The sequence below is a fragment of the Camelina sativa genome, chromosome 8 (genome assembly GCF_000633955.1).
Source record: "Camelina sativa cultivar DH55 chromosome 8, Cs, whole genome shotgun sequence".
Lineage (NCBI taxonomy): Eukaryota > Viridiplantae > Streptophyta > Magnoliopsida > Brassicales > Brassicaceae > Camelina > Camelina sativa.
The window spans coordinates 19,452,956-19,464,685 of NC_025692.1; the positions used below are offsets into that span (position 1 = coordinate 19,452,956).

Consider the following 11,730-nt stretch of genomic DNA (forward strand, 5'->3'; position numbering starts at 1 on the left):
TACTTACCATTACCTATTCCTAACGCCCCTTGGGTAGATATTTCTATGGATTTTGTCTTAGGATTGCCAAAGGTTAAACACAAGGATTCAATATTTGTTGTCGTGGACCGATTCTCCAAGATGGCACACTTCATCCCATGTGAGAAGACCAATGATGCGACTCAAACCGCAAATTTGTACTTCAAGGAAGTGGCGCGCCTCCATGGAATTCCAAGAACAATAGTCTCCGATCGTGACACCAAGTTCTTGAGTCACTTTTGGAAGACACTTTAGAGAAAGTTAGGTACCAAGCTTCTATTCTCTACAACTTGTCATCCCTAAACGGATGGACAAACTGAAGTGGTAAACCGAACTCTCTCTACTTTACTTAGAGCCACTCTTGGTAAAAATATGGCAACATGGGTTGATTGCATTCCTTTTATTGAGTTTGCTTATAATCGTGGTGTCCACTCGGCTACAAAACTATCTCCTTTTGAGATAGTCTATGGAATTAACCCTTTGTCTCCATTAGATTTAGCACCCTTGCCTCAGATAGAACAGGTTTGCCAAGATGGGCTAAGAAGAGGAGAAATCATCAAGAATTTGCATGACAAAGCCAAAGCAAATTTGGAAAAGAAGAATGCCGACAACAAATGCAAGGCTGATCGGGGAAGAAAGGAGATGTTGTTCAAACCAGGAGATTGGGTCTGGTTGCATATGAGGCCTGAGAGATTTCCAACACAACGAGCCTTTAAGTTATCACCAAGAGGCGATGGTCCATTTAAAGTTCTTGAAAAGATCAATGAAAACGCCTACCGTTTGGAGCTACCAAAGGAGGTAAAAATTTCTCACACTTTTAATGTAGCTGACTTGTCTGCTTATGACCCAGGAGATTCAGTTTTGAGGAAAAAACCTTCTGAAGAGGGAGGGAATGATGCGGACATCGATCCTACCAACCATACCATTGAACCAGATCCTGTACCACATCCTGTACCAGAAGTACGAGAAGGCCCTATGACACGATCAAAGGCTAAACAAAGGATGACGTTTAACCTAGCCGTTCAAGACATCGTAAGCTCCCTAGAGCTGAAGGACGTCCACTGGTCTGTACCACCATCATGCCGCCACAACATATATGATCATATTGTTGAGGAAGAGCTTGCTGAAGACTTCACCCAAATGAGCCTTGATCAAACCAGTTCCCCAGGTATGAAACCTCTTTTGGCAGGTCAAGGAACTTCAAGAAGCCAAGAGAAGACATTGGAGCTGCAAGAGACGTCTGATACAAGCTACACCTCCTAAAGCGATCAAGATAGTGAAGATCAAGACCAAGACATAGAGGACATGGATGAGCATCAAGAAACTGATCAAGATAATTTAGAGGAACTCCAGGAAGACCCCTACTTCAAGAAACAAGCCAACAAACAAATACAAGACAAGACTCCTGAAGTAGTTCATCGAGTAGTACAAGAAGTGGTTCAGAGAACATCTATTGGGCCTAGATCGCATCCAGATAAGTCCTATTCAATATTTCCGATCCTTACAGGTTCCACCAACCCCAACAATGGCTAGAAGGCATGCTCATCAAGAGAGATCAAGTCTACTTTAGTATTTTCTTTAATTAGTTATTTACTTTCCAAAAACAATGGTTTTGTGTTTCATTTTATTTGCTTTCCTTTGTTGCATTATTTTGCATTTATTTTCGGCCTTAGGGCTAGCTGAAAGACTCTTATAAAGTCCCCCTGCAGCAGTTGTACGATTTTTGACCTTTTGATATTAATAAAACGCTGAATTTTCTTACTTCTTCTCTTTAAGTGTTCTCAAGAGAATAAGCTTGTTCTTTGTCTTGTGTGTGAGATTCCACAAGGCTAAGTTCGTGTACTGTATCAGAGACCAATCACATCTATGTGGTGTACTTTGCTCCGCCAACACTTCCCTTTACCGATCCTACAAGAGAGAAGCGACCGCCATCGTGTCAGATCTACATCATCGACCATCTTTCCTTCACAAGAGAGAAGCGACCGCCAGCTTGTGAAGCCATCATCTCTTTCTGGTACAAGTCTCACCACCGAGTCTTGTATCACTCCCTAACACACCATCACAGTCCCACTGGACTCTCATCAAAGGAATCTTCTTCTATCAAAGTTCCTTCATCCGCCTCTCGAGTACCCTCACTGGTCTCGCTTCAAGGGTCATGTTGGGCTAAATATCTGCAGAAAAATCTTAGCTAATACATCGTCATCCTTGTGAAGACACTTCCTCAGCATCGACACATGGAAGATCTTGTGGAACGCACGCATAATCTCAGGCACCTCCAACCTGTATGCGACCATTCCCACTCGCTCCACAATCCTGAAAGGACCCATGTACCTCGGACTCAACTTAGTCTCAGTCAATGATCTGTTCGGACACTGCAACATGGCCATCTTGGGATACACTCTATCACCCACCTGGAACTCAATGTCCTTTCTCCTTTGGTCAGCATAACTGCTCTGCCGATCCTGAACAAAACTCGCATCCAATATGCTCTTCTCCCCCACCTAAGTCCAGCATAAAGGTGTGCGACATGGCCTCCCATACAACGCCTCATAAGTAGCCATACTAATACTCGACTGATAGTTGTTGTTGTAAGCAAACTCTACCAGGTTCAGGTGATGCACCCAGTGACCACCCCAATCCAGCACACACATCCTTAACAAATCCTCCAGAGTCTGAATCGTCCTCTTTGACTGTCCATCTGTCTAAGGATGGTACGCTGTACTCATATGCACCTTAGTGCCCAACTCTGCCTGAAACGCTCTCCAAAACGCTGAAGTGAACTTGGAATCCCTGTCTGACATTATGCTCACAGGCACATCATGCAACCTCATAATCTCCCTCACATATTTCTTAGCCAAAACTGCTGCTCCATCAGTCTTCTTAATGGCCAGAAAATGTGCAGACTTGGTCAGACGATCCACAATCACCCAGATAGCATCCGTAGTCCGCAACACATGCAACCCAAATACAAAGTCCATAGTAATCATATCCCACTTTCACTCTGGAATGGGTAAACTCTGCAATAGGCCTCTCGGCACCTTATGCTCAGCCTTCACTAGCTAGAAAGTATCACACCTCGAAACCCAACTAGCGATATCCCTCTACATCCTGACCTAGTGATAATACCGTTTGAGGTCACGGTACATCTTGGTCGCTCCAGGATGAACAGAGAACTTGTTCGAATGAGCCTCTCTCAGAATCTCCTGCCTCAAACCCTCATCCTTGGGCACACAAACCTGACCATGCACTAGGATAGTCCCATTAGAAGAGACCTGATACTCGGAACCCTCAATTCTAGAGGTATTTATCAGCCCCTCATCACATTCCTGAGCCAACCGCACTCTACTCAGAAGATCCGCTCTGTCAACTGCCTCCAGTCCTAATGTCTCTTGTGAAACAACACATAACCTCAAAGTACTAATCTCACTCACTAGAGAATCCATATCCTGCTCTTGAGCAGAAGTCGCCCGCTTCCTGCTCAGAGCGTCTGTTACCAAGTTAGCTTTACCAGGGTGATAAGCTATATCCAGATCATAATCTGCCACCAACTCCATCCACCACCTCTGCCTCAAATTCAGTTCAGGCTGAGTGAAGATATACTTCAGGCTCTTATGATCTGTGAACACCTGTACCTTTCCGCCATAAAGATAAGATCCAAATCTTCAAAGCGAAAACTACAGCTGCCATTTCCAAGTCATGGGTAGGGTAGTTGCCCTCATGCTTCCGCAAATGCCGTGAAGCTTAGGCAATAACCTTCCCCTCCTGCATCAGCACACACCCCATACCAACTCTGGAAGCATCTGTATACACTACATATGGCTTATCCTGCTCCGAAAAGATCCGTCCCTGTCAGCTTAGTCATCGGCTTTGCCATAATCGCAAAACCCCTCACAAACTTCCTGTAGTACCCTGCCAAACCAAGAAAACTCCTGATCTCCGTGGCATTCTGCGGTCTAGGCCAATCCTGATGGCCTGAATCTTCTCTGGATCCACAGAAACTCCTGCTGCATAAACAACATGACCCAAGAAACCCATCTCCCTCTGCCAGAAACTGCATTTGCTCAGCTTAGCGAAAAGCTTATGCTCTTACAACTTCTTCAGAACTGCTCTCAGATGGATCTCATGCTCCTCAGGACTATTGGAATACACCAGGATGTCATTGATGAAGATGATGACAAACTCATCCAGAAAATCCTGGAATACGCTGTTCATCAACCTCATAAACGCAGCTGGTGCATTGGTCAAACCAAAAGGCATCACCATAAACTCATAATGCCCATACCTTGTCCTGAAAGCTGTCTTCGTGACATCTAGCTCATCTATCGGAATCTGGTGGTAACCTGACGCCAAATCAATCTTGGAGAACCAAGTAGCACCCCTCAACTGATCCAACAACTCATCAATCTGTGGAAGAGAGTACTTGTTCTTCACCGTGACTCGGTTTAGACCCCGATAATCTATACACAAGCGGAAACTTCTATCCTTTTTCTTAACAAACAACACCGGTGCTCCCCACAGTGAAGTACTGCCATCTCTGTTGGAGCCATACTGTAGGGTGCATTAGACAATGGCGTAGTCCCTGGTTCCAACTCAATCGTGAAAGGATCAGACCGAGTTGGTGGTAACCCCTGCAACGACTGAAAAACATCCTCAAACTCCCGAACCACAGGGATCTCACCCACACCAACCTGCCCCACAGACTCCGGCATCTAAATCGTAGGCAAATACACTTTCCATCCCTTCCTGATCATCTTCTCTGCCTGCACAGCTGAGATAACCAGACTCCCTGAAGTCGGCCTCACTCCCTCATAAAACCAACTCCCTGCCCCGGGCCTCTCAAACACAACTCTACCCCGATGGCAATCCAGATGTACTCTATACCGGTGCAACCAATCCATGCCTAAAATCACATCATACAACTCCATAGGACTGATAACCAGATCTGCCGGCATCGAATCTCCAGCCACCTGTATATCCACATCTCTTGCCCGTCATTGAGATTGAAATTTTATATTATTTTGTGTCATGGCAAAAAACTAAAAATAGTTTGAAAAGACAAATATATATAGATTTCAAAAGATATGAATATTCGAATAAACATAACTCTACAATTAACAGTTGCAACTTTACAAAAAAAAAACTCATTACAATGAACAATTACAACTTTTCGTAATGAACTATCACAATTTTGCGTAAAACACATAATTAATTTTTTCTACAGATTTTTTAGAAAATGATCCAAAAGTTAAAATTGAAAAAATACAACTTTTCGTGTTATTTATTCAAATTGCTATTATATATAGATTAAAATGTAACACCATTTTTATATACCACATCAAACCTGATTAAAGTTGTATTAACATTGCTTAAATAAATATATAGAGATGAATTTACTAGGTGACAAGTTCCGACGTTGAGTTTTTTTAGTCAGGTGTTAATTATATTATTTAAAATTTGATTAATTTTATAACTTATCTTATATCTTCATTCTAATATTTTATCTCTCTATTCAGTTCTCGTTTGTTCATTCATTTCTAGTGTTTCTGACTTTCTTATAATATACTCATGTAGTCAAGCCACGATATGGTAAAAGAAAGATTGACCAGTACAATTTGTAAAATTACAACCAAAGAAGTTATAGACCATATACTACTTGTGTGCTTTCATCATAAATTTAAGTCATGACCTTCCTCATTGCCACTCAGTTCCTGTAACATTTCCATGAACCCTTTCTTCTTATTTCCTCTCACTGTTGTTGTTGTTGTCATCAAGTTGAGATGACTATCTTTATCTTCAATTGATGCTTCTTCAAATCTTGTTCATAGCTCTTTCTTCAGAGTACTCTCACCCGCTCTTGTTCTGTTTCTCGTCATTACGCTCTCTGGTTCTTTGAACACTAGAGTATTCTCATCCACCATTGACATATTTCCCTCTAAGAAAACAGTTGATGAAGTAAAAAGATCATCGATGTGGAGTAATGAAACAATCGGACCAGTTTTATTTTATTTTAAATATCTTAATATCTAGCGGATAACAAATAATTCAATTCCAATAACCAATAACAAATAAAAAAATAACATAATATCAATTCCAACAACAATCCAAAACATAACCAATCATAAACCAGCAATCCTAGCATTCGTTTTAAACCACTAAGTTTCACTCTAGCATCCTAACAAAGACACAGAGCAAACAACCGAGTCTCTAGAACATCCTCCTCTTCATAACCTTGATAAGAGGATCACACTTTGCCTTTACCTGCACCACAACACAAAAGAGAGGTGTAAGTATTACCAGAAATACTTAGTGAGGCAATCCTTCCATATATTGGGCTATAAATACAAGCAATAAGATCTATCATGCCACAATCAACAAACAATCAAACAAACCAGGCAATGCACAAAGCAACATGATGTAACCGGTTGCTGCAGAAGGGTGTCAACCGACACTGGTCATCTAGTGTCGACCGACACCATGCTCGACATTCTCCAAATCCCTAACAGTGTCGACCGACACCTCCACATGGTGTCGACCGACACTCGTCAAGTCCTCGAGTTGTCCTCGCGTTGGTGTCGACCGACACCGATGCCGAACATCGATTTCCTTAGAACAAAACCTCCGAATCTCGCCTCCAAGCTTCTCCTTTTCGTCCCACATGATCCCAGGAACGAATCCAAGCCTCAGGAGCCACGAAAAACTCACAAACAACCAAAAAAAACAACCACACAACACACAAAGTCACAGAAACAGAGATCTTAGCTTAGATAAGCCATGATCATGCACTCACCTTAGCTAAACAACGAGATCTATGCCCCAACGACGAAGCTAGCACCACAGAAACCTTCCCACCACGTCCTTAGCCTTGAATCCACACTCTCCAGGAAGAAAACTTACTCACAGGACAAAGGGTCTCCCAAAAACCTCAAGAACAGTCTCTAGAAACTCTCTTTCTTATTTTCTCTCTAAAAATGTGAAAAACAGTTAAAGAGACGAAGGAAGTCGAGTTCTTCCTTTTAAACTCGAGTCTAGGACTTACCCTAAGCCAACCATACGGACCAGAGAATTAAAATCGAACTGATTTACCCATTCGCAATTAGTGTCGATCGACACCACAACTAGTGTCGATCGACACCGTCACCAAATTTTCAAATTTGGATCACGGGTATTACTAGTAATCATAAAGACTCAATGAAATGAAATGACCAAAACACCAACTTTTATATTACGTAGTGTGTTTTGCTTCTAGATTAATGTTTGGAATATCAAATGATGATACCATTCCGGAAACACCAGTTTCATTAATTGGTTTCTTCTCATTCACAGGATTCACAAAATTTCCTAGAATGCAGAGACATGATAAATCTAATCTAATTAGGTTTTCTTGTTCGGTTGTTTATTTTTGTTTACTTTGGTCACAGATAAAGTTCATATATATTTTTGACCCAACATTTGGTATTCTTTTACGTTAATAAAGAATAGACAAAATGAAAAATATTTGTTATGATCAGTTCATCTATGTAAACTTACAAATGGTTGTGGTCGTTTTCTTGGTTTAGAGCCACAAACTCACATATGCTCATTTTTGTTTAATTTCGGATTACAAACGCACAAACTCACACTATGGTGATACTATTAACAATGAATCTACTAGGTTACAAGTTCCGGTGTTCAGTATTTTTCGGTAGGTATTAATTCTATTATTTAAGATTTTGAGTAATTTTATAATATTTAATTTATCTATTCAATTCTCTTTTGTTCATTCATCTCTAGTGTTCTTCTAATATAGTCAAGCCACGATTTGGTAAAAGAAAGATTGAACAGTACAATTGGTAAAATTACAAACAAAGAAGGTATAAACCATTTACCAATTGAGTGCTTTCATCATAAATTTGCGTCATGACTCATGACCTTCCTCATTGCCACTCGCTTCCTCTAACATTTCCATGAACCCTTTCTTCTTATTTCCTCTCACTGTTGTTGTTGTTGTCATCAAGTTGAGATGACTATCTTCATCTTGGATTGATGCTTCTTCAAATCTTGTCCATAGCTCTTTCTTCAGAGTACTCTCACCCGCTCGTGTTCTGATTTTCGTCATTACGCTCTCTGGTTCTTTAAACACTGGAGTATTCTCAACCACCATTGACATGCTTCCCTCTAAGAAAACAGTTGAGAAAGTAAAAAAGATCATCGATATGGAGTAATGAGTAATCATAAAGAAATGAACAAAAGCATCAACCTTTTTTTACCTGTAGTGTGTTTTGCTTCTTTATTAATGTTTGGAAGATCAAATGATGATACCATTCCGGAAACACCAGTTTCATCAATTGGTTTCTTCTCATTCACAGGCTTCACAAAAACACATGTTTTAGGAGGAGAAAACCACCAAACCGGAGAGGATTCAAGATCTGTTTTTCTTGTTATTGGAGCATGTTGTATTCCCAAAAGCTCTGGATACTTTGAAAAGAGATCCTCTGCTTTATCAATGCCAGAGGATCCAGAGCTTTGTGAACCATTAGAAGTGCTAGCTCCCAGTTCAGAGCAAGTGGACTTACAAGCCCCTTGCTTTCCCGGTTGAGAAGGTTCAAGAACCGGTCTAAACAGTGTACAAGATTTTGGAGGCGACATCTTCAAGCAAGGGGTCATTAGAAGCTCGGACTGAATTTTCCTCCTGAGTACTGGCGAAGAGTTACCAAGTCCTGCAGTTTTCATCAACTCACCTCCTAAAGAATCATTATCACTTGTTTCTTTAGAAACTTGAAACGATTGATTTGCAGCAGCAGCAGCAGTTGGGAAAGTCCTTTTAGCAGTAAGCTTTGACGCATTCTGATGTTTAAGGAATTCAGATTTCCCTAACGGTAATGGTGTCAAAAGAAAGAGTTGTCTACCCTTGTCAGCGTTATGATCACCACCACGCCAATGCACAAGAGGAGAAGGAGAGACTAAAGACTCAAACAGAGTAGGCTCAGGACTATCAACATCAAACAAATCTTCTTCTTCTTCTTCTTTGCTTGATCTCACACTGCTAGTGCTCATCAAAAGCTTTTCCTCCTGATCCTTTGAAACCAATTCAGAATCTGATATCACTTCTTGCAATCGAGGAAACCATGGCTGCATAATCAAAAAGAAAAAAGATTGCATAGAGTTCTAAAGCAAATGGTTAAAACACAAAAAGGAATGGTACCTTTAGTGTGGATAGCATATCAGACAATACAAATCTGAAAGACTCAACTTCTCTTGTCCCTTGTTTGGTCACAGCCTTACTACTACGCTTCATGGTTTGCACAACAAGCTCATCAATCTAAAAAATTCCACAAAACTCAATTAGCCATAACTCATACTACAGTGAGTATACATCATAACATTATGAAACATCAATCTCTCAGATAAAATGAAAAGGAGTAGCAAAAAGGACCTGATGGAGAACAGATGTAATATCAGAATGTACAAGGAAGAGTTGATCCAACTCATAATCATAACAACCACCACCAACTCCATGTTCTTCTTCTGTATGAATCATTTCACTAACTGCAAAAAAGTAAACACTCAGGAAAAACAAAACAAAAATTGAAATTTCCCAAAAGTTCCCAAAAGTTCCTCTAACAACATCAACTCATCCGGTTTATATAAAGGTTCGATTTCACTATGAAATGTTCGATCTTGCACACAAAACAAAAACTAGATCTGGAGAATTGCTATACAAAAGCAAAAGTATTGCGAATTTGGGTCATGAGAGAGAGAGAGAGAGAGAGAGAGAGAGGGGCGATTCGAGATGTGGAGCAAACCTGTATGAGTTTCCGGTCGACGGAGATAGAGCTCGGCGTTAGGGTTTCAAGAAGAAGACGAAGGCGGGATTTTGAATTTTTTACGAAATTTGGGGGTTTGAAGTTTGAAATTGAGAGAGAGAGAGCGTTGTGTACAGACTGACTGACTACAGAGAGAGCGTTGTGTACTAATAGAAATCAAATTCTGCCTTTTTCTTTAGTATTAATTTTAATCATATATCGATAAAATGGGCCGAATACAGTATGGGCTACGGTTGGCAATAAAGCCCGATGATTTTACTTTCAAGAGGCAAAGATCATTATCGTTTACAAGTGAACTTGGTCGATGTAGACGAGGATTTGTGACATATCTACCGTTTTATGCCTAAATTACCCAAGCGTCCAATTTGATCGTAGCACAGTACATTTTCGTTTGTTGTGGCTCGGCTTTGCGATTTCCCATTCCACGGTTTAGAAAAGTTCTATTTATTTTAATTTTATCTTTTACTTAAAGATATAGAGCAATCTTGTAAAATAAATTATAATACATAACATAACCCTTTATATTTTGAAGTTTTTAAGTTTCATATATTAGATTCTTCCCAAAGATTTCGATTTAATATATTATTTATAAAAAATTTGCAAAACTAAGAGTAATGACGATGAGTAATAATGTAATATATATATATATATATATATATATATATATATTACTTTTGATTTCATAATATTAATCTGTAGTTAATTTTCTTTAAGATGAAAATTTACTAAACAATAATTAACGATTTAGTGAGATATGAAAAAAATAACCACTCCAATGAAGTATGATATATATTAATGGTGTCACTATTTTTAAAGAATACTTTTTTTCACTCTACGTACTTCTATTTCTTACAAATAATTTATCCACCGATTTGTATATAAAAATTTCTCAACCTAACAAGTTGTCGTAGTTTAAAAATGATTAATTATAAATCTTTACACTTTACTAGTATAATTTTAACAGAACAAATCAAGAAGCCCCGTTCCAAACTCTTTACTCACACTTCGTTCCAAACTCTTTACTTCAGATCGCCAGCTAAAATAATCTAGGGGCTAGGGCTTTTCACATGGTCGGTACATACATATTCTTGATCATTTTGGTTTTACATACATATATCATTATTATAACCCTAAGTTGCATTAGAATATATAGTCGCACTAATACAATCGTATTACTCATTTAATTCTTTACTCAAACTACTCCACTTACCCTATAAATACCGACTCATACACCCTCGATATCTTCACCAATCTCAAGCATAACAAAACACTCCGATCTTCATTCAAGGCTAAGCAAAATGGCTCTTAGAAACTCTCTCGCCATTTTCCTTGCCCTGAACATCCTCTTCTTCGCCTTAACCGAAGCCGCCCGCTCCGGTTGTCCACCATCGTCTTCTAACAAACCGAAGCCAACCCCAAGCAGCGCTCCTGCCATCGAGACATGCCCAAAAGATGCTTTGAAGCTTGGTGTTTGTGTTCAGGCGCTCAACCTGGTGAATGTGACATTAGGTGCTCCTCCGGTTAAGCCGTGTTGCAGCCTCATTGACGGTTTGGTTGATCTTGAAGCAGCAGTGTGTCTTTGTACCGCGCTTAAAGCCAGCATTCTCGGCATCAACATTAACCTTCCAATCAACCTCAGCTTGCTCCTCAATGTTTGCAGCAGAAAGGCTCCACGTGGCTTCCAATGCCCTTAATTTAAAATTTCTTAATCCTGAATTGGTTGGGCATGCATGAAATGTGCTCGAACGTTAAATTGTATTCCTTTCCTTTTTTTTTGTGTGTGTGTTTTCTGCATATTTGATTTGGTGCATGAGAAAGAGGAAGATCCTCATCAAGAAATATGGGTTTGTGTTGTTGTAATTTATTTCATTTGTCTTGATAATAAAATAATGTTTTTGTTTTAGTGTTA

The 11,730-nt window shown here is 39.8% G+C and overlaps 2 protein-coding genes across 2 annotated transcripts; one reads left to right on the top strand and one right to left on the bottom strand.

The window, feature by feature from the left end:
• Window positions 7,816–9,948, bottom strand: LOC104707547. Its single transcript, XM_010423923.2, has 5 exons — window positions 9,801–9,948; window positions 9,431–9,543; window positions 9,200–9,316; window positions 8,265–9,126; window positions 7,816–8,172 (listed from the first exon to the last, which is right to left on the bottom strand). The coding sequence occupies exons 2-5, from the start codon at window positions 9,533–9,535 to the stop codon at window positions 7,913–7,915; spliced, it is 1,344 nt and encodes a 447-aa protein (XP_010422225.1). The 5' UTR covers window positions 9,536–9,543; window positions 9,801–9,948; the 3' UTR covers window positions 7,816–7,912.
• LOC104707548 (putative lipid-binding protein AIR1) lies at window positions 11,058–11,730 on the top strand. The gene has a single exon (XM_010423924.2). It carries the CDS (start codon window positions 11,120–11,122, stop codon window positions 11,513–11,515), a length of 396 nt encoding a protein of 131 aa, XP_010422226.1. The 5' UTR covers window positions 11,058–11,119; the 3' UTR covers window positions 11,516–11,730.